Source organism: Carettochelys insculpta, chromosome 10 (assembly GCF_033958435.1).
Source record: "Carettochelys insculpta isolate YL-2023 chromosome 10, ASM3395843v1, whole genome shotgun sequence".
Lineage (NCBI taxonomy): Eukaryota > Metazoa > Chordata > Testudines > Carettochelyidae > Carettochelys > Carettochelys insculpta.
Window position 1 is genome coordinate 9,167,557 of NC_134146.1, and position 23,874 is coordinate 9,191,430.

The following is a 23,874-nucleotide window of genomic DNA, read 5'->3' on the forward strand; positions in this document are numbered from 1 at the left end:
ACTGCAAGCTCGGTACACTAGTAGGTAGTGGGGGCAGCATGATGGGTCTGCTCCTCCCCTTCCCTCCTCGTCCATTGACTTATGGGGCATAGTCTGAGCTGTGCTGCCCCTGCTCTCTCTTTCTCTGCTTGGTGCATGGTTTGGGCAGATCTCACACAGCCACATAAGGGATGTGCGTGAGTGGGGGCTTACACCCCAGCACAGCCCCCTAGGATGATCTATGCAGTCATAGTGATTAGGGTGACCATCCTTCCCATTTTTCCTGGGACAATCCTTTACTTAAACTGTCTCACAGACGTCCCAACTTTTTTTAAGAAAATGGGCAAATTGTCCGGGATTATGCAGGGCTTCTGTTCATCTGGCACCTGGGTGTCTCATAGAATCACAGAACATTAGAACTGGAAGGGACCTCAGGAGGTCATCGAGTCCAGTTCTTTGCCCTCTTGGCAGGACTAAACACCATCTAGATCATCCCTGATACGTGTCTATCTAACCTGCTCTTAAATATCTCCAGTGATAGAGATTCCACAACCTCCCTAGTAACTTGTTTCAGTGTTTAACCACCCTGACAGGAAGTTATTCCTAATGTCTAATTTAAGCCTCCCTTGCCACAGTTTTTAAGCCCATTGCTCCTTGTCCTGTCTGCAGAGGCCAAGGAGAACAATTTTTCTCCCTCCCCTTTGTAACCCTCTTTGAGGTACTTGAAAACCAGTATCATGGCCTCTCTAAATGTTCTCTTTTCTAAACTAAACAAGCCCAGTTCTTTCATTCTTCCCCCATAGCTCATGTTCTCTAGACCTTTAATCATTCTCGTTGCTCTTCTCTGGACCTCTTCCAACTTCTCCATCTCTTTCTTGAAATGTGGTGCCCAGAACTGGACACAATAGTCCACTTACGACCTAATGAGCACTAAGAAGAGCAGAAGAATGACTTCTCATGTCTTGCTCACAACACTCCTGTTAATACATCCCAGAATCATGTTTGCTTTTTTGACAACAGCATCACACCATTGACTCATATTTGGCTTGTGGTCCATTATGACCCCTAAGTCCCTTTCTGCAGTTCTCCTTCCTAGACAATTTCTTCCCATTCTGTATGTATGAAGCTGAGTTGTCCTTATTAACCTTCATCCTGTTTACCTCAGACCATTTCTCCAGTTTGTCCAGATCATTCTGAATTATGATCCTATGCTTAAAAGCAGTTGCAACTCCTCCCAGCTTGGTATCATCCTCTGCCTCTCCCTTACCCACAAGACTTGTTTTCCTGTCAAAAAAAAGCTATCAGATTGGTCTGGCATGATTTGTTCTTTACAAATCACTGCTGGCTGTTAGCTATCACCTTATTTTCATCCAGATGTTTGTGGATGAATGCCTTAATTATTTGCTCCATTATCTTTCCCAGCACAGAAGTTAAATTGACTGGTCTGTAGTTTCCTGGGTTGTTCTTTTGTCCCTTTTTATAGACAAGCACTATGTTTGCCCTCTTCCAGTCTTCCGGAATCTCTCCTGACTTCCAAGACATTTCGAAGATGATAGCTAAAGGCTCAGAAACCTCCTCTATCAGCTCCTTAAGTATTCTATGATGCCTTTTCATCAGGCCCTGGTGACTTGAAGACATCTAATTTTTCTAAGTAATTTTTAACTCGTTCTTTATGTATTTTACCCTCTATACCTACCCCCTTTCCACTAGCATGCTTTATGTTAGGCATTTCTGCATCGGCCTTCTTGGTGAAGACCCAAACAAAGAAGTCATTAAGCCCATCTGCCATTTCCAAGTTGCCTGATATTGTTTCTCCCTCCTCATTGAGTAGTGGGCCTGCCTCCATGGGGCAGTTTCCCCATTCCCTGGCACTCATGGTAGCAGCTCCTTCTGTCAGGTAGCCCCTCCTGAGGGCAGCTGCTTTGTTCCTGGCATCCCACACCTGAAAGAGGCAGCTTGTGTTGCGGGAAGCTCCTCCATGGGATGGCTACCTCATTCCCTGTCCTTCCCTCTCCCCCTCCAGGAGGCTGCAGAGTCCCCATCCCCAGTGCCTCACCGTGGGGCAGCAACACTGAGGAGCCCTGACATGGGACATCAGCCCCCAATCCCCAGAGGCCACTGTCCCATATTTACCGTAGGGCAATGTGGTCACCCTAATAATGACAAGTTAGTGGACCAGAACAGACATCACCACAGGTGTAACTTAAGACTCCTAATAAAAAGGTTCCTAAGATTTTTGGATCCTTCTTGGTAAGGAGAAAGACACAGGACTGGGAAAGGCCTCTTTATATCTGAGAATAGGCTGGTCAGCCTGTGCTCCAGCTGGATACAGGATCTCCTTCCAAGCCTCTGCACACAAGGAGGGCTGTGTTTACAGAGGTGTAGGCATGTGCAGTAGGGGGAAGCAACTACAGAATAAGAGGCGTACCAAGGGAGTAACTTCCAGAGATCATCAACGGCCACATACTGAGCAGCGTACTCAACTGAATATTGATTAGTTACCACTGGCAAGGTTCTACTTGAGGGAGGCCAGCTGCCTTGTGTGAAGACAAAGGAAGCCTCAGCACAAGGCAAATTCTAAATGGCAATGTTTTATTTGAGAGGCACCATTGGCCTCATGGGAAGGAAAAATGATTGACTGTAAAACTCACAAACAAGAACCATCAACCATCCTGGTAACTTTTGCTAAGACATACCAATCTATTTTATTATGTGCAGTCAAAAATTTGCCCTCGTGGAACCTTTTTTTCCCTGCAACTAATATTACGGCTATAACTTGTCATTTCTACCAGTGAGGGCTTTTTATTTTATTATTTGGTTTCTAGAGATCCACAGACGTGCGCTCCCTTTTGTAAGGAATTGAAATGCTTTCCCAAACAGCATTTTGGGGTTTTGCCCAGTGCCATGCAATTGTATGGTTCACATCTATTCACAAATGTAAATATTTTCAGTATACTAACATCCTCCTTTTTCTTCAGATTGGTTAGTTCCTTAGCTATATAGCTGTAACAGTAGCATTGGCTGACAACAGGACTACTAACAATAGTCTGATCACAATGAAAAATTATTCCATCTGTGAATAAAAAGAAATCCTACCTTTTTGGAAGCAGAGTCTCCTTTTTCACAGGCTTTCTATGGAAAGAGAAATGGCACATGTTAGCAGACGAGGATCCAAAACTCGTATTCTACAAGCAATGGGCCCAGTTCATTCCTAGCGTAATTCTCTGACTTCAAGTAGAGTCACACCAGGGATTAATTTGGCCTCATGCCTTTGCCAACGAGAACAACAGAAGCTGGCCAAAGGCAGCTGCTTTTGCATTTCCTCAATGAAGCTGTTCATTCTGCCCTCATGGTGGAGAGGCTGGGAACAAAGGCTCTTCGTGATGTCTCATTGTGCTGTGCATAATTATACTGTATATACTCCATAACTATACATGTTTCGAGGCACGTTGCAAAAGCGTTCCGCTTACCCAAGCTTTTTCTGAGAGCGCAGGTTAAGGGGAGAGATGAGAAGTGCAAATAAAAAACAAAACAAAGCAAAGCAAAAAAAACCAAAAAAAAAATACCCATAACAACTTGTTAGTTGCTTGGGGTGACAGTAGGGAAAGTTCTGCAAACTGTGAAGTTGGCGGCAGAAGGTGTTGAGAAACAAAAGAACTAAGAAGACCTAAGCCTAACGTTGCCCTGATCATATTGCTTTATGTTTTAGCCTTTCTTTCTGAGATTATAAGCTCTTTGGGACTGGGGGTTGACTAATTTGACTTAAACCCTTTTACTCTGAGTGGAGCATAGGTCACTTACAAGTCTCCTCCACTTTACTCTGTCTCGGGACAAAACTTCTAGCTGACCCCAGGAGTACCCCAGTTGCTGTCCTTCAGTCTCAGTAGATCTTCTCCATATTGTCTGAGGTCTTCCTCTTTTGTGTTTTCCTCACGGGTTCCTTTTGGCCATGTCTACACGTGCCCCAAACTTCGAAATGGCCATGCAAATGGCCATTTCGAAGTTTACTAATGAAGCGCTGAAATGCATATTCAGCGCTTCATTAGCATGCGGGCGGCAGTGGCGCTTCAAAATTGACGCGGGTTGCCGCCGCGCGTCTCGTCCAGACGGGGCTACTTTTTGAAAGGGCCCCGCCTACTTCGAAGGAATAAGGGGACTTCAAAGAAGGTGGCGTCCTTTCGAAAAGGAGCCCCGTCTGGACGCGCCACGCAGTGGCAAGGCGCGTCAATTTCGAAGCGCCGCTGCCGCCCGCATGCTAATGAAGCACTGAATATGCATGTCAGCGCTTCATTAGTAAACTTCGAAATGGCCATTTGCATGGCCATTTCGAAGTTTGGGGCACGTGTAGACGTAGCCTTTGAGAGCTTGTTGGACTAAGCTGGATGATGGTTTTCTGAGAGTGTGGCCCAGCCATCCCCACTTTCTTCTCTGAATTTGAATGTCCTTGGGGGTTACCATAATAAAAATCATCTGAGTACCTTTCCCCCACAATTTCCGAAGCTCCAAAAAACTAGGGGACTTTGCCCTCTGTCCATGCGAGCCCTTCCCAAATGAACACGTGCTGCTCTGGAGACTCCATCAGAAGGACCTCTGAGAGAGTTCCATTTCCTCTGGTCCTCTTCATCAGATTTTTGGTGGGATAGGGCGATCCTCATTTATAGCTGGAGAATGTGCAGTTGAAAGCTCCGTCTTCTAAAGGCGCAGTAGAATTTCTTCTCTTTGGAAAATATGCACAAACCCTCTGAACATTGCACTATTTTAACCAGAGAATTCACAAGCTTCAGCAGCTCATTAGAGAAGATTCAAATCACCTGACTGTGATCTCATTTCACTGAGACAGATATCTGCAGAACTTAATGTATTACAACATGTGACGGGGAGCAGGAAAGGGAGGAAATTGGCTATAAAATCAGGGTAGAGTTTGCTATTTACAAAGATTTCTTACCAGATTGACTGACATACAGGTATTTTTAGCTCCTTGATTTACATTTTTAATCCTGCTAATTTTGCCAGGAAGATAAGACAGTTTTGTGAGCTTCCTTCTCACAGGTTGCATTCTGTCACCCTGACACTGAGCAGTATCGTACACCAGGTGTAGTGTCTTTGACTCCAATGGAAGTATTAATTACTATTCAATGTGGCCCGTATTGAATAACTTGTATTCTAGCACTCAGCCATGTCAAAGTATTTCAGGAACAAGATTTCTTTCCGGCCTATTGAACAGGATGATTGTCAAATATGTAAATCAAGACTTAGGCCATGTCTATAGTAACACACATAAGGTACATCTATACTTACTGCTTGATTTGGCTTGATGTGCTGCAATTGATCAGGCGGGGCTCGATTTAGCCCCATCAGTGAAAATGCAGCAAAATCAATCTCTCTGGGCTTGGCCTTTGACCCTGGTACACCAGGCTGTCACATGGAGTAAAGGACATCCGTGCGAGCCCAAACAGCCCTGATCTACACCAGGAAACAAAGTGGATCCTGTTACATTGATTCTGGCTATGTTAATGGCGTGGCTGGAATTGTGTATCTGAGATCGACTTTGATCCCTACTGTAAATCAGGCCTTGGAGAGACATGGCCATTTCCGTGCAGCTTTGGCTCTATAAAATCACTTGGGCAGCTGCTCTGTGCTGATGGGACAGAGTTCTCCCGTCGATATAATTAAACGATCTCCAATGAACAACGGTAGCTATGTCTATGGGACAGCCTCCCCAGCTGACTCAGCCTTGTTCGTACCTATGCTCCTGTCAGTGTAATTTATGTCACTCAGAGGAATGTTTTTCACACCCCTGAGTAATGTAAATTATACCAAAAATGTATTAGGATGGACCCAGCCATCGTTTTTAATCAGACAACTAGCAAATTTGAGAGGCATTTTAAAAAGCCTAACACACCACTTAATGCTCTTATCTCTCTTGCCTGATTAACCTCAGCCACACGATGACTCCTTCAGCTAGAAGCTGCACGTCAGGCAGATTGGCGCTTTTATGAGCAGAGTGTAAGAAAGCCTGACTTGTGGAATTTGAGATCCTTCCAGAGATCGGTAACCCTCCCTCCTTGGAGGGATTTGTACACAGGAAATATTGTCACCCACACAGTGCTAGTCATGAGACTAGCTATTAGAAAGTATCAGGGGACTAGCTGGAGGAGATGGTGCAGTACAAACAGGAATAAAACCTCCTCTGCTCAACGATCATGGCTAACCCAATTGTCTTCACCTAAATCCCTGTGTCTTGTAAAGAAACATACACTGCTAGTAGTCCCAGGAAATCTCCACTACCAGCAGCCATACTTGGCTCTGTAGTGGCCATGTAACTATTTAATGAAGTGTGGATTCTCCCTTGAACTGTTAATTAAAGATGCTTCCATTCACTTTTCTCTTGAGTGCAACCCCTCCTCTCTGCAGCCAAGCCTTTAGGCCTTGTTATTTTATTTATGTGCTGGCCTGTAAGGGAGTGTCAAATCCCAAGCACTAGAGGGCAGAAAAATATTAATTGAATTGAAATTACCTTTGAGGAAAAGCCAAGTCAAGCCACTTCCATGCCACAAAGAAGCAGAGGCGCTTGCCGTTGTTAAGCTAAAGTGTAAAGAGTGGGCACACCGGAGAGCTGATTCATTGCATTGTTGCTTTACAGAAACCAATATAGAAAATATCACTATTAAAAGGCCATATTGCAAAAATCTCTTCTGTAGCCTCCCTGTTTGGAAGTAATATTGCTCTCTGAATCACAGCCAAGAAAAAACTTAGGGACTGAGTCTCCCTTCCTGGCACATGGCTTGCTTAGCACTACTACCACAAGTAAGTGCATGAGAGCTGGAAAATCCAATCCATTTAGAAGGAATTTCACCACTGCTAGCAACAAGGCGGTGTGCTTTGATGTCCTTTTGCATTTGGCACTGGTACAGCCATGACTGGAGAACTGTGCCCAGTTCTGGTGTCCACAATTCAAGGCCATTTTAGATCAGTTAGAGAGGATTCAAAGCAGAACCGCCAGAAGAATTAAAAGGATGAAAGACATGCCTTACACGGCATATAGACAAGCCATCCTGTGGCACCTTAAAGACTGATACATTTATTTATTAGGTAATGCACTTTTGTGCGTAAGACCCACTTCCTCAGATTTGGAGTAGACAATTAGACTCCAGGGTTTATATAGTAGGTATATGGGGTGGGGAAGGAATGAGGAGGGAGGAAAGGGTTACCTGTCACTAATAGGACCAGTTAATGAAGCAAATTAAGATAGATGTGTCCCATTCCTGAGAATATCAAAAGACAGAGAGGGGAATTACCTTTGTCATCCATTAGCTAGTTGAGATCTCTGTTCAGGCCCAGGTTATATGTGTCAAATTTGTAAGAATGACTACTTTTCAATCCTTTATTGAATGTCTGGGGAGCTTAAAGTGTTCCCCTATATGTTTATGTGTATTCCAGTTCCTGATGTCGGATTTATGTCCATTCTTCCTTTCGCCACAGAAACTGTTTAGTTTGTCCAATGTAGATGGCAGTGGGGCATTGCTGGAACATGATGGTGTATATCACATTAGTGGGTGTGCAGGTGTGTGAACTCCTGTGGTGCATATAGAGCAGAGATTCCCAACCTATGTGTCGGGACCCAAACATGGGTCACTGTTAGATTTTCTAAGGATTCCTGGGTGGGTGGCCTGAGCCATATGTGGCTCTTTAAGGAACTATGTGCAGCTCCCACTTCTGCGGCCGCTCGCTCCTCCAGCTCCCAGTCCTTGCCCTGACACACTGAAATGGAACTCATTTTAATTGGTTTAATGGCCGGCAAGAGGGTTCTGGCCATTAAACCAATTAAATTGAGTTCCATTTCAGTGCGGCAGGGCAGGGAACTGCCAGTGATGCAGGCTGGCAAAGGGAGTATGAGGTCCAGGAGGAGCCACAGAGACAAGGCAGTGGTGGCCCAGTGAAGGAGCAGCAGCAGCAGTGGACAGAGCTCATGTGAGCTAGGTCGGGGGGTGCATTTTGGAGCTGAGAGGGATTTAATCTGGGAGGTGGGGAGGATGCATTTTTCCAGGGGAGAACCTCCCCCCACCCACTTTGAATTGCCTTCGGTCACAAAGTCTTACTGAATTGTCAAAATGGGTCCCCGTCTTGAAAAGATTGGGAACTGCAGGTAGAGACAGCTTCATGTAGCTCCATCTCCTCTGTTTAACACAGAAAGGTAAGTGGCAGCCTGGCCATACCTACATATACAGGGAACACAAAGGGGAAAATAAGAAGCTCTCTGATCTAGCAGACAAAGGTATAGCACTACCTGGAGGTGGGAAACTGAAGCTAGATAAAGGCAAACTGGAAGGTAAGTCACAAAATGTGAGGCCAATTAACCGGAGGAATCAACAGCAACAGTGGCTTTGCTATCACTGCCAAGTTTTAAAATGCATTTGAATATTTCTTCCAAACGATCTCCTCAGCTTCAAACAAGATTTAACAAACCTTCTTGGGCAGTGGTACATGGGAGGGCCAATTATATGATTACGTTAATCCCTTTTGGCTGTATAATCTGTGGGGAACATCTCATGGGAACTGATGCACACACAGAGAGGAAAACAGGAAGTAACTGGAAAACATCCAGGACCATTACTTTTCCATAGCCAAAAATGGTATTTTGTTTACGTTTTTTTTAATGCCATGGTACCTATTAAACCAAATTTAAGAAAGAAAGGGCACCAATCTGACTATGGACTGAACAGAACGCAGACAATTGTTTTGTTGCCAGCATGTCTCAACTCTCATTTCTCTTTTGGGAGGAATCAGCTCTAAGGACAAGAAGGCGATTAACCTTTCTGTTGAGACTGTTAGTATAGTATCAATTAGTGAATTGGTTATTGGTTATTGGCTACCTGATGATAAGACCTGACTGAGAATGCACAGGCCTTGATTCTGCAGAGTGGCCCAGGTGAATAGACCTCTATGCTCCATTGACTCTCTGCTTGATGCATTGATCAGCTTGTTGTTTTGGAATATTACTCATTCACACTAAGCAGGCCTGAAATGCTAACAGTTTTCAGTGCCAATATATGTAGTCCATACCAGACTTGCTCTGCTGCTCACCGCTAACAAGAGTTGTCAGAAACAGAGCAGACTCCACTTCCAGGGTTTCATGCACAGCATCAGTTTTGGCTTTGTGGGTTCTATCCCCAACTTCCACTTTGTCCTGGGTTCAAATGAAGGCTAAAATTGAAAGCTAAATGCAGGCGAAATTGCCTTGTTGTTTGTGGCTTGTGGTCAAAGCCATCCAGATTGATACCCAAACCATAAATCAGCCCAGGCTTGTTTGAAATGTTCCTGAAGAGTTCACAAACTTTGGTGAACTTGCCCCAAACTTTACGTTGGAAATTAAAAGCAAAACAAAAGTTTCAGCTCTCCACCATTTTTATTACAAAGGTTTCAGCTAGCTCTCAGTCTTAAAGGAAAACACCAGCATTTTTTTAATTCAACACCGAGGTGCTTCCCCATTCTTTGTATTCTTTCCCCATTTCCCAACACGTCTACACTTTTCGCTCCAAAGTGAACCTGGTGTCTCGGACGAGACAGAGATACCACTTACCTCACCTTCAACCATGGAAACAATCAAGCATATGCATAACTATTTTACTCATATGGATGAATCCACAGTGGGATTACTCAGATGAGAGAAGATATTCGTGTGCTTAAAAGTTTGTGGGATCAGGGCCAAAAGTTTCATGCTGTCTCGATGGGATCAAATTATGACAAAATAAAATAAGCAGAACTTTGACAGGTGGGTTTTTAAAGGAATCCAGACTATTAGTGAAAATGCAGTAATCATTCTATTGTAAATAGCTCTGAATTTCTTTGTATGCTTTCACAAATAATTGAAAGTATTATTGGGCTCACATGGATCCAGATCAGCTCAAAAGTTTGTCTCTTCCACTAGCAGGAGTCAGTTCAATAAAATAAATTACCTCACCTGCCTTGTGCCACAAAGTATTTAAAATCCTTTGCAGTTCGCCTTTATCTGTGTTTTGCTGTCATGTCTGTGATTGGGGTCCTATTTATATTTATCTCTGAAGACTTCACCTTCTTATTGATATCTACATTGTGTCTGAATACCAACTTCTGTCCACCACACTTAAAAACATGAGTTCTGTGCAGATTCAGGAGCCAAAAGGGCAAAGGCAGAATAGACATAGTGTTGGGAGAAGGCTGTGGAAACAGATTATCTCTATAAGCAGCTCCTGAAGCCCCAGAAATATATATATATATATATATATATATATATACAAAATTCAATTTCAAAGCCCAGTACTTTAGCTCTGTAACATTTTAAAATAGTTTTGAAAGCTGCTTGAGCACGTTTCAAAGCTATCTGCCTTTCTCATTTCTTTTTCTCTGTTCCAAGTGCATTTTGAAATAGTTTCTTTCATTAACTAATGTTTATTATTTTCACCACAGCAATGTTCCACTTTATAAAAAAAGCCTGCAAATTAGGGTGACCATATCTCCCCCTCCTGCTGTTGCCTGTACTGGATGGTCAGTATGTGCTGTCTGGCCAGCTCCTGATTGATTTTACCTGCAGCTGTGCTGACTTGGGGGAACCGCAGCTCAGCAGGGGAGTGAATATACAGGACAATTGGCTTTTTTTATTAAAAAATAAGGTGTAATGCCTGCTGAAAATACAGCACTGTCCCGGTGCACCTGGGATGGATGGCCACCTACTGTATTTCTGATTCAGATATTCTGCAAAAACAAAAATGACAAAAACCTACCAACTTCCCATAAAGGACCCACCTCCCCAAGGATTGCCTATTTCGAAAACAAATGAGGTTGTCTAATTCCTGAAAAACAGCCTTCAGATTGGTCAGATTTCATGTCAGTATGCCACAGCCCCCTCATATCTTGAGTTTCAAATTTAGCCCATCCGAGTTGGCAAATACCAGATATTCTGTAAATAATCTTTTCCTCGGTCTTGCTCCCAGTGACGTCACCTTTTTCATAAGGTTACTTCAGAAATTATTTCCAAATTGTACATAATGCCAATTCTAGTTTGTTTGACCTTCCTTGATACTGGCTTTTCCCCAGTGGTCTAGCAGCAGCTCCTATAATGTTTCACACTCCATGGGTACAGCACATCTCTGTTATCAGCCTGACACACCTGGTTTCAAATTACGACTGAGCTTACCGTTGAACTAGAGGAACATGGATCACACCAACGCCTCCTTTCCCCCCCTCCCTAGGTTGACCTAAGAAATTCTGCTTTAAGCATTACAAATCTTTGCCCCACTAACCTGAGTTAAAGACATGGCCTAAAGTCTCCTCCTTGCTCCCAGGTAAGCATCCTTTGTATTTCTACTCCTGCTCATTATATTATTGCTACAGACCTTCAACCGAGCCTCGGCCCTCTACTGTGCTAACCACTGTAGATACATTCTCATACCTAAACTGTTATACCATCTAAAATGAGACTAAGAATGAGAGAAAGGAAATACTATCCCTGTCATGCAGCTGAGGCAGAGATTAAATGATTTGCTCAAGGCCAATTAGCAAGTCAGTGGCAAGGACAGGAACTGTACTCAGATCCCTTCACCATTAATCTATCCATCCTGTTGTGATTGATGCTCAGCAACTCACTTATCTTTTTTCTCCTGCCAGGAAGGCTACCTGTCCTCATAAATTGTATTTCAGGTGCATCTTGGACTATCCTAGGTCATATGTCATAAAAGTGGAAAAGTGATAGGCAAACCCACAGTGCTTCACTTCAGAGACACATCTTGTACCAATCTCTTGGTGTTGGGGACTAAGCTAAAAACCTGATGAGCAGACATTATCGGTATTTCCCATGCCTGTTGGCTCCTGAGAGAAAGCTTGCAGATTCCATGGGACAACCTTCTTTTGTACTGTGCTTGCAGATATTGCTACCTTGTGCTGTCATTCTGTTCTGTCCCAGGTTACATGAAACCCTTCCAGGAACACTTGGCAAAGGCAGGAGTGGTGGTGATTCAAAAGAGGACTCTTCCCTTTGAGGTGCTATTAACCAAAAATGGTGCCGGAAATGCTGTCTTCTGGGCACCATGAAAAACCTCACCGCATGGGTCATTAGAGATCCATCCCAGGAGTTTATACCAGCATGCTCTGGTCCTTTGGCCTGCTTCCAGCAGCCGTCATTTGATTTGGTTTTTATTTGTTTCAAGAGTCCATGCATTTCTCCCTTTACATTCTGCAGATGTAAATTCCCATGCACACTTCCTTGCCTCAATTGTGTCCACATTTGACAACATCAGTGACTGCCCTTGTGTAGGGTCTCATTTTTGTATCAATAGACGCCAGTGTTTTTCACTTAGACTGAGGGGGGCAGAAAAAAAAAACCATGAAAAGCAGAACCAGAGGAGCGGATGTCGCCAGCAGTCAGAACATTTCCAGATTTGCCCCAGGCTTACCCACTTATTGCCCATCTCCAGGATTCAGAAATCATGAGAGTTTAAAATGTGGGGAGTTCCTCTACTCACCTGTTGGTGTCTAGAATGTTAGGTGTCATGGTTCCAAGATTTCCTCCACGGCCAAGAGAGCTAGAAACTCTTTCTGTATGCATGTGCTCTTTATTTTTTTTTTTATTGCAGTGAAAGCTGAGATTCTGATACTTTGGAGCATAAGCTTCCGTGGGCAAAGACCCACTTCATCAGATGCATCTGATGAAGTGGGTCTTTGCCCATGAAAGCTTATGCTCCAAAATATCTGTTAGTCTAGAAGGTGCCACAGAACGTCTTGTTGTTTTTGAAGACACAGACTAACTCAGCTACCTCTCTGATACTGAGATTCCGATGACAAGTGTCAGAGAGGTAGCCGTGTTCGTCTGCAGTTTCGAGAACAGCAAGAAGTCTTGTGGCACCTTATAGACTAACAGAAATTTTGGAGCATAAGCGTTTGTGGGCAAAGACTCGCTTTGTCAGATGCATGAGTCATGAGTCATGCATCTGATGAAGCGGGTCTTTGCGCACGAAAGCTTATGCTCCAAAATTTCTGTTAGTCTATAAGGTGCCACAAGACTACTTGTTGTTCTGAGATTCCGATGTAACTGCTTGGGTCCAGGAACTGGGACTTTGCCGTCACGTCACAACACTTGAGTTGCCCATGCTGTACAACCAACTTTAAAAGCAGGGCCCTGTTTCCCTCACACCAACATTCACTTTTTAGGCACTTTCATTGCGGCATTTTTTGCTGCTTCTGAGTGTATAATAATGTCTCTTCAGGAACAACACAACTGAAAAGACGAAAGATTAGAGAAGCAGCTGGCTGTGAAAGCCAAGGGTGACTGCCCCATCATTTTATACTGCAAGGCTGAGTGTCAAAATGGCGAATGTCATTTTACAAATGGTATTATAACAACTAATATAAAAAAGGACATATTTACTTGGAAACAGCACTAATCCCCTCTGCCCACCCCACCCTGAAACTATTCTTGAGAGCCCAAACACTGTCTGTCTGCTTTGGCATCAAAGAAACATGTTTCAAATGTTTCAAATGTTTCCACATATTATCAGATTTCTTTCCTGTCCTTTTAAACTGAGCTCAGCCAGAAGGCCCAAATGGTGCAGAGAATTGAAAGTGTAATTCTTATACAATTAATGGTCTTTAGTTCTTTTAGGAGTAAAGCCTCTCGCCTTGGGAAAAGGCTAAAAAGTGCCAAATATACTCTTGGAAACCCAGAAGCAGCTGCCTATAAGTGAAGCCACACCTCCTCAGTTTGTCTCCTCCCATTTTGTGAGCTTTATCATTGCGCATCTAATCAAGAATCTGAAAGTGCTGAATTTACCATTGCAATTCTTCTGCCAGGCACAGCATATCATCAGCACTTTACAAATAGTAAAACTGAAGCATAGATTTATATCACACTGAAATATTTCTTCACAGCCAGTGTTGCCTGACTTTGTCTTAACCATGAGAAATCTTTTAGATTCCTCCATTCCAGGTAAGTTTTCTGATGCTCAATACCATAAACTAATTAAGTTTAAAGGTGATCTCCTCATAGATCCTCCTTTCATTTTCTCTGGGCATGATCAAAATGGCAGGCTATGTGGATTTAGCAAAATCAAAACATTGATATTCCCTAAAACTCTGCTATTAATTGTAGACATACTTGGTGGGGGGGAGGTAAAATTACTTCCCACATGTTCTCTCCCCAACATCCTGGGATCAATGTGGCTATGACTCTGCGTTATGTTGACCAGTGACTCTACCTCTGATTCTTGCAAAGAATGAAGCTGAGTCCTCCTGGGAGAGAACTTCTGAAGCATCCATTTGGACCAGGAACTCATGGTTGAAATTGGGGCTAACAAGCACCTATTCCTGACATAGGCTCTCCTTCAGTGCTTGGAACGCATCCTTTCATTCCTCTGACCAACATACCCAGCACGGTTATCCTTGGCTAAAAGAGCCATGAGGGAAGCTGCAATGTATGTAAACCCTGGGACAAAGCATCAGTGCCTGCAGAGCATGGACTTTTGTTGCAAGGGGATGCACAAGGCCTCACCTCAGTGTGTACCCCAGCCATGTAGTTGCCTGCCACTTGATGCAACTTTTATTTGAGTTGGCAGCGAGGCCAGCAACTACAGGGTCTGAAGGACAGTAGCTACCTGATTTAAATGATCTTCCAAAAAATGACTATCAATGTCATCATCTAGGTAGGCTGCTCCTTAAGCTTAATGGGGGCTGAGGAGTCAGTCCATCACGTGCTAGAAGGTGGCTGGGCCACCATGGGGACTGAGGGGCATCCAGGTGAAGTAGAATAGCCCAGTCCAGGTGGCAAACACTGTCTTCTGCCTCCACCAGAACCCTTTTGTGAGCTTGAACATTGCACTGTAAGCACTGATTCCAAGATGGTTGAGGACCAGATGAGGTCCTCAGACATCTTGGAATGGCCCGTTACATTACATTACATTACAATGTTCAAGCTCACAAAAGGGGCATTGGGTAGGCATCAAACTTTGGGATTGCATTTACCTTCCAGGCATCTATAGGAATTGAAGAGTACCATTGGGCTCAGAACTAGACAAAAAGACTGCACCAGTTGCTGCACGACCATTCAGCTACCTCCATCTCTACCATCACTTGGCCCTCCCTTTGACAGTCTCCCACATCTGGCACAGGAGAGGACAAGTGGTCTCCTGGACAGCCTCTTCTGGGTCCTCTGCCTCATGTGATGTATGACTGTAATCTGGCCTGGGAATGCTGAATAAATTTTACAGAATGTCTTCAGCAGTCACTGAGCTTGTTTCTGCTGCTCCGGTAGCCACTTACTTGTGGGTCTTCCACCTGGTAATCAGAGGAAACAAGACTGAGGTGTGACCCTGACAGCCCTGCAGATCTCAGCTCTGCCAGCCCCACCATACAAAGCAGGGGGCAGAGCTGCAGCGGTCTCCAGTGCGGCGCTCCTAGCTATTGTAGGAGAAGCAGAGCTGGACACGGCACTCCTGACGAGCAGAGCTGGGTCCCATTTCTCTTGCAGTAGCTCCCGCTATCAGAGCAGCTGGGATGACTGTGATACACACACAGGCTTACAAGGGGGCTGTGAGAAGAATAGGGGCTTATCTCCAGAGTTATCTCATGCACTGGGCTATCAGCCTTGCTCCTCCAGCCCCTGGCCTCCCAAATGCTCTCTCCCTCACATCTTCCTGGAGCTCATCACCTCTAGGATCTGCCCTTGAGTTCTTCTGTGGCAGAAACCTAGAGACCATTTCCTCTGGTCAGCTTTGGGAGATAACTAGTTGGGCAGTCCTTGTCTCTGCTCCCCCACTATAACATTTCTTTTTAGAGGATTGGGGGTTGTCATGGGAAGCCATTGATCCATCCCATCCCTTACCAGGCCTTGGCTTTAATAAATCAGGCGAATTTCATCTATACCTATAATAGGTTAGTGACCATGGATTATCCAGACCCAGAGAAAGAGGCCTACTCTGTGTGGTCCTCCAGCAGTTAATGCTGTTTTCATGCCTTAAATGCTGCTGTATGTGCCTTCTTTTATCAAGTCTGGGCAAGTAACAAGTATTTTAAAGAAATAACAAATAATTTTAAAGAAATTTTAAAGAAATAACAAATAATTACACTTAAAACATCACCAGATGGGCTTTAGGTCCAACAAGACTAGTTCAGTGTTTCTTGGGGCAACACATCCAGCCAAGTGGAAGAAATGCAGCTCCTAAGATTAGATGTCTGATGAGATACTAGCACATCTTCCAGGAAAAGCAAAGAACCTTCCAATCATGTGCTGGCAGTGAGCACGGAAGAAAATGATTCTGAAGTAGTTGGTTTTAAGTAGTTTGCAGCTTTGAAGCTGTGTTGGTCCCAGGAAACAGGGTGGGTGAAATGATAGCTTTACTGGACCACCTTGTGTTGGCCAAAGGGACAAGTTTTCAAGCTTCACGGAGTTCTTCCTGAGGCCTACAGAAGTTAAGCAGTGTCCATGCTAAACATGTCGTGTGGCAAAGTGTCACGTATCAGGGACTCAAATGTGCTGTACGAGGCCTCTTGAGCTACATCTACACTACAGAGCTATTTCGAGATAACAGGTGTTATTTCAAATAACTTTGCTAACATCTACACTACTCGTGCACTATTTCAAAATAAATTCAAATGTGTTATTTCAGAATCGGTAACCCTCTTTGCAGAGAAATAATGCCGATTTTGAAACCAGATATTTTGCAATAGGCTCTATCAAGACATGGAATAGTACTATGCCAAAATAAGCCATAACAGTGCCCAATGGCACTATTTCAGAATGTGTCTGGAAATGCTATTTCGAAGTAGCTGCGTGCACTTTTTAAATGCATTTAGTGTGGCAGTTGTGTTGTTTTGAAATAACATATTTTGAAACAGTTGTCTCGAAATATCTTATTTTGAAATACCTCTGTAGTTTAGCCATAGCTTTAAGGGCAGTCAAGGGCTGGTGGGTGCTAAGGTGTATTACCTTGTTGCAATGAGTCATGGTTTTTATTGTCAGGCAAGATTAAGTTCCTGTTTTGAAGCTGTTGTACAAGTTTCCTTTTATGACAAGGATTGAGGCTATCTCTACACTGCCATTAAATGCCAGGGCCAGCAAGGGTGTTTAATTGCTGTATGTACGTTTGTGCTCTAGTACCCTGCAAGGTTGAGCAGTTAAACAGCCCCTAAGCCTGAGCCCCATGAGCCCAAATCAGCGAGCATGGGCCAGTTCCAGGTTTTTAACTACAGTGTTGACATAGCCTCAGTCCGTGTCCTAAAAGGAAACTTGCACAATACCTTCTAAAGATGATCCTGGGAACATAAATTCTTGACTCTGCTGGACAACAAAAAACATGAACTTGATGGAGACTGGTTGTGTGGCTCATTACAATTTATAATACACTGACCTGCCTGCCAGCCCTTGCTAGCCTACTTCATTTTAAACCTCTCCTTCCCACCAACAGAAGCTGGAACTATAAAATATTTTAGGTCTCCTGCCTTGTGTCATATTTTCTCCTTGTAGACTTTTTAAGCCAACTTGTATACTCGGTTAGGCTATGCCTACATAGCAGAGTTATTTTGACATAACAGCCACCATTTTGCCACAACTGCGATTTGAAATAATTTGGAAATAGCAGACAGGTTGTTTCAAATTTGGTAAACCTCATTGTATGAGGAACAGTGCCTGTTTCGAAACAGATATTTCAGAATAGGGTCTGTGTAGACAGGGAATAGGCCTATTTCAAAATAAGCTATTCCGGAATAGTTTATTTCAAAATAATTCTGCCAAGTAGACACTGATATTTTGGATTAGCACCCCAGAAGTCTGAAATAGGCTCTTTTGTGTGTAGACATGCTGTTTTGAGAAAAGTATCAGAGAGGTAGCTGTGTTGGTCTGTATCTTCGAGAACAACAAGAAGTCCTGTAGCACCTTATAGACTAACAGATGTTTTGGAGCAAAAACTTCCGTGGGCAAAGATCTGCTTCATCATGCATCTGATGAAGCAGGTCTTTGCTCGTGAAAGCTTATGCTTCAAAATATCTGTTAGTCTACAAGGTGCCACAGGACTTCTATTTTGGAATAAGTCTTGCTTATTCTGGGGCTTCCCTGTGATGTAGAGGCATTTTTCTGGAATATTTTATTTTGGAATAATAACTCTGGAATAAAATAACCTTGTTGTGTAGACATACCCTTGGGCTATGGTTAAACTACTGTTGCTATTTCAGGATCGAAACATATCCTGAAATAGCAACACCAAAGCTACTCACCGTACTTGAAATCAGGTGGCTATTTCGAGCACAGTATTCCATTTCCACGACCCCTCATTGTGAGAGGGGGAGCAGAAATCTCAAAATAGCCACTTATTTTGAACTTTGGTGCCGTTTGGACAGCACCAAATTCAAAATAAGTTAACTCAAAATAATTTAGGCAATTCGTGTCATGCAAATTGTGTAAGTTATTGCCAGTTAGGGAGACTGAAGTCATAGCCTTAGTGATTTATGATCACAGACAGCATTTTGTACTTATTTAAAGTCACAGACACTGATCCTGCAATGAGGTCCCCACAGGCGGACCTCTCTTCCTGTACTGAGTCCCAGGGGTAACAAGGTCTGATTTTGCAGAGCTCATTGCAGGAAATGGGCCTACCTGAATAATGCAAAGGAAATATATATGCTGCCAAAATCTTTTGTACGTATAAAGCCTGCCTCACAGGCCAGCAGGAAGATTTACTTTTTTAATGAAAGCGGGGTCAGTAATAGGAAATGGGGTTATATAAACTGGCTTTTCTGGCTAGCTCATTCCCTGGCTTTATAAAAGTTGTTTCATACTCGTTCTGTACATCACCTTTTCACTGTCTGTGCTCTCAGAAGATACTGATTGGGGATTGGCGCTGGACCTGAGACGTGTCTTGCTGAATATTAAATGTTCTGGAAGTATTTCAGCACCCTGCTTCTCGTGGAGAGGAGCAGGTTGAGCTAAACTTCCAGGCACACGTAAAATGATTTAAACTGCTTATAAAAAACCTGGCCTGAACTTCTGCCCAGAATGGGAAATGAATTTCACCCAAGCCTTACTGCAGGGCTCACTGTGCTCTGATTTGCTCTCCATTATTTTTCATGTTCATGGCTTTGCCTCTTTGCCCTTCCTGGTTCCAGCCAGAAGATCTAGCGTGGGAATGTCACAAGGATGGTTATGGTATTTCTGGCCCAAATGAAAGCAAAGAAGAATTGGTAACTTAAGTAAAGCAAGATGGATCATAGGGGATCAGCTTGCCTTCCCCTGCACAAAACAAGAATCTTGGAGGCTGATATGAATGACCTATAAGGAGAGGCTGAGGGATTTTGGCTTATTAGCATGCAGAAGAGAAGAGTGAGGGGTGATTTGATAGCAGCCTTCAACTTCCTGAAAGGGGGCTCTAAAGTGGATGGAGAGAGGTTGTTTATTAAATACTGATGATCTTAGCCACAAGAGCAGCCTTGGAGTTAGTGATATAATTTAAGATGCCTACTGTGCAGCACCTTAAAAAGGCCTGATGTTCGGAGGGTGGTTTCTCTGCACTTTCTGAAAATCTGGTCCCTTTATATTGTCTCAAGTTGAGCACCCAATGGACTTTTGACAATCTTGACCTTCATTCTTCAAAGTTAATGATGAAAGTGTGTTTCAGTGTTGTCCAGCTAATCCCTTCCCTGAAATTACTTATGTTGAAAAATTCTGCTGCTTCCCAAATGTTAAAATGTCTAAAAGTAAAACGGAAGGGACCTGGTCAGCTCCCACAATGTTTAGTTACTATCATTCACCAACCAAGGAAATGACAGATATTCCAGTTGCTTGAACAGTAGGGCAGAGGCGCTTTAAGTACCTCATTCAAGTCCCTGTTGTTTCAGCCACTTCATGTGTAATCCTGGTCAAGTCACAAGGCCACTCTATGTCTGATGGTATATGTGCGCTATGTATTATTGGTGTAGCTATACCATAGTCACAGCCTACACCTATGCAGAAATTTCTGTAGGGGAAATGCTTTTTTGTACCTGTGGGATACAATTTTGTTTTTAATATAAAGGAGTTCAAAACAGTCATGCAATGAGTGTGGAAAGGCGAGGCTGATGAAAAAATTGAGTGGAAACAGTAATTGGCAACCTGATTTTGTTATACTAAATAGTCATACAGTAATAAAGAATTTATAGAACTTATTTTTTGGGATCTTGCTGTAATATTGTAAGTGGAAAACAATAATCCCTAGCCCCCCACCCCCACTTTCCTATTGCTAGCAGCCAAGGGCATGCTGGGAAATATGGTTCCTTCCCTGCTCCAGGGCCAGCTCTCTAGGCAAGGAGATGGCCAAGGAACTACAGGTCCCAGGGTGCCTTGGGTTCTGCCATCATACCTTGCAGGCTCCTCCTGCACAGCTCAGCAGGGAGGAAGGGAGAGAAACCAGGCCTGGGTCGGGGAGGGGCAGTGTTCATACCACACACACACACACCCTGCACAGACTTGAATGGATGGGGTCCCCCCACGGCTGTAAGAACACCAGTTGCCTGTGCAACAGTACCTACACTGACAAAAAACTTTCTTCTATTGAGATACCAGTGTGCTCACTGCGTTAGCTTGGCATGGTTACACAAGTCGGGGGTGTGACTTTTTTTTCACATCCGTGACCACCATAGCTATGTCAGTCTAACCTTTAAGTATAAACCAGGTCTTGTCTGCTGTGCTTCCGGATGGCTCTTCTGCAAAGAAAGCAGCCGGGCAGTCTAGCCACTTTCTGTTGACAGAGCAGATCAACAGAGCGATCAGCTCTCGTGTGTGACCATGATCTGTCAACAGAATTTATATCAGAAGATATCTTCTGACAGGAACTTTTGTTGACTGATCACTCTCATGTAGACATAACTGAAGTGCTTGCAGTCCAAATAGATGCAACCCCAGAGGCTGTGAGACCACTAACAAGGGAGAGTGAAGTCTCTGTGCTACAGCCTTGGCTGAGCACCAGCTGGCTTTCAGCTTATGCTGTAGACCATGTGGCTTTTTCCCCAAAGGTTGTAGGTTCATTCCCTCCTGCTGATGACCGGGGTTTACATAGACAAGAGAATGAAAGTGTATTGTCCCCATTTTCCAGATGAGGGTATGAAGCACAGTCATAAAGGCCCAGAGCTGCAGAGGCAATAAGGCACTGCTGTAGTAAGGTTGTAACACAATTCTAAATGCTCATTTCTAAATACTATTAAAATCGGTGCCAAAGTGACTTACCCAAGGCCCAACAGGGAGTCTATGGCAGACTGGAATTAAACCCAGGCCTCCTGAGTTGTAATCCAGTATTTTTAATCATCACTTTCCTGAACCAAGAAATTACAATTGTGGCTTTGTGTCTAACCCCCAGGAATCGCAAAATATCTGACTTTACATTACCAGTTGCTCAGGACCAGTCTTAGGTCTCAGTGACACTGTAGTGTTTTTGGAAGGAGCGAGTGAAATGATGCAATTCATGACATGTTTCTACAATTTATCAAGTAGGGATCACCTCCCCATATAATAAATTACAGTGAGTACAACATTTATTAGAGGAGCACAGATGACAAATTCTTAACAAAATCATGTGATGAATCTTCACTTTGACATCCCACAGCAATGGCTCGAAATACCACCCTTCTGTTACTACGGTGTTTGTGGCTTGATACTTCAGTTATGTCTACACTAGACAATTGTGTTGTAAATAAATGAAGTGTGACTCAACTATTCATCCTCTTCGAATGACATGTATGGTGTGCGACCAAGCACAAAATGGAAACCAAAAGCAAACAGTAGCAACATCAGAAGAAATCTAGACAGAATCTCATCTCTCAAATCAGGCAGGCTCCTACTCAGTTATCAAATCCAAGGTAGCCCTTTCCTGTCCATTCAGTTTTATCAAGTAGAGTGACAGTGTCTAATGATATCAAGAGGCATCCAACGAGCTTTCCCCTCTCCTGCCAAAGGCAAGCCTCAATATGCTCTACCTCCAAGTCCTTCCATCGGTTTGATAAAGTATGTTCGAAAGCTGGGTAGCAGTTATTAATGAGTGTGCCGCAACTCACAGTGCTAAAATAGCAAGTTCTAGATGCTTTGCAGTTGTCAGCAGCACGCCTATCTGCATACCCTCCAAATACACTTTACAGACTCGCATTCTCCTTTAATTGAGACGCTATTAACATGACTGTACTGTACCTAGATTCTACTGCTGTGTGGCTTTGCTCCCTTTGCCGTCTCAGCATTTAGGGAGTTAACTATTAATGCCAATACACAAGTGCTACATCTCTTACCTTGCAAAGTTTCAGAACTAACCAGCATGCCAGGTATGCCGTGAGAGTGAATTTAGCTTTCATGTATCTGTCCGGCAAACAGGTAAGATACATTTGTACCAGATCCAGCTCTTCACTGACACTGCTGTTACCAGCATCAGCAGTAGCATCCACCCCATCCTCTTCTTGTCTTTGATCGTCTGCTGCTGATGCATTCAGGAACCTATTTAACTCCATTTTATCAAAGATTTTTTCTGTCTTGACACAGCCTTGATCTTTCCACAGACAGCTTAGGGAACTTTTTGTTTCGTATCAGTAATTATATTTCCTGATCGTCCACAAGCATGCAGTCTTGTCTTTAAGCCAACCCAAAAGTTAGGCTATGGTGGAACAAACTTTCTTTAGTTTAAACTCCATTGGCTTGTTGCCTTTCTTTTATTGAGTGATCTTTTGCAAATGTGTGTACAGCTACAAGATAAATATAGCACTGGCTAGAGAGTCTTGTCATACAACACAAGAATATGCCTGCCCGTTGCCAAGAGAGGAGAGAAAGATTCCATTTATTTAAAGAGCAAGTCCCCAGCATCAGTACTCCCTTGTTCATTTAAAAGAAAAAGGGAAAGGCTGTTATCTTTGAAAACTCTTTTTTCTTTCTTTTTTTTGGCCACTTGTGCTTCCTCTGAACAAATCCCAGTTCTGCAACAAGCTATGTTCTTATGGAGGAGGATTTTTTAATTCCTGAGCCTTGTAGCCACAGTAATTCATTGTTTGTGATATTGCAGATGCTGAGCTCGTGAAGGCTACAAATTTCCAAAGAATAAATGAGGTCTCACAGGTGGAAAGGAGCCAAGACATTTTGAAATAACTAATGGTCTTTCATAGGCCAAAAAATGAACAAAACATGTTCAAGATTAACCAAGCACTGGTCCAGCTAAATGTTAAGCAGCTCATTTGTGCCAGGAGACAGAATTCATCTGTATATGCTGAGACCATTTTGAGACATATTTGTTTCACTCTTGATGGCCTACATCTTTAGGAAACGACTTGAGAAACTGAGAATAATTTTAGCAAATTCTCTGCATTTCAGTGGTACTAATAACAAATTTATTCTTTCATTTTGACCACTAGGGTTAATTGTCTTGGTAGCTTTTGTGATTCACAAAGGAAGTTTCCATACTTCAGGGGATGAATTATAATCTGTTTTCTCCGTGCTGCTTCTTCTGGATGTACAGATGGAAAATGGACATCTTACAGCCACTTGCACAAAGGCTCTGAGGTCCCCTCAGGAAATATTCCCTTCTTTAATGTAAAAGGATACGGTGGCCAAGGCTCTAGTGAATGAGTCTGAGCCACTTCCAAGCACCAAGCATGGCAGCTGTCAAGTAAAAACACTTACATCCTGACAATGCACTCTTGTTCACCGTGAGTAGTATCCATTCCACATGTAATCCCAATGCCACCAATTAGATTATGCACAAGAGTGAAGAATCCAGCCTTTACTGTGAAAGGCTTCCTACAAGTCTACAGAACATCTATCGACGAGATCCATCTTAATGAGGTATAGGGGAAAGGTGGACTACCAAACAAGAGATCTCATTCTGCCTGACACTTTCTCATGGAGTCCAGCCTGGGTCACTTTTCAGCAGCGATTGT

The 23,874-nt window shown here is 43.4% G+C and overlaps 1 protein-coding gene across 2 annotated transcripts in view; it reads right to left on the reverse strand.

Annotated features, from left to right (window-relative positions):
- ARHGEF4 (Rho guanine nucleotide exchange factor 4) overlaps positions 1-22,734 on the reverse strand; it is a 394,947-nt gene extending 372,213 nt beyond the window's left edge. For both annotated transcript variants that reach the window (XM_075003696.1, XM_075003695.1), the window contains exons 1-2: positions 22,243-22,734; positions 3,076-3,111 (exon numbers count right to left, since the gene is read on the reverse strand). In XM_075003696.1, the coding sequence (XP_074859797.1) occupies positions 3,076-3,111; positions 22,243-22,458 (252 nt within the window). In that variant the 5' untranslated portion in view covers positions 22,459-22,734. The remainder of the gene's footprint in view (positions 1-3,075; positions 3,112-22,242) is intronic.
- Positions 22,735-23,874: the final 1,140 nt, after the last annotated feature.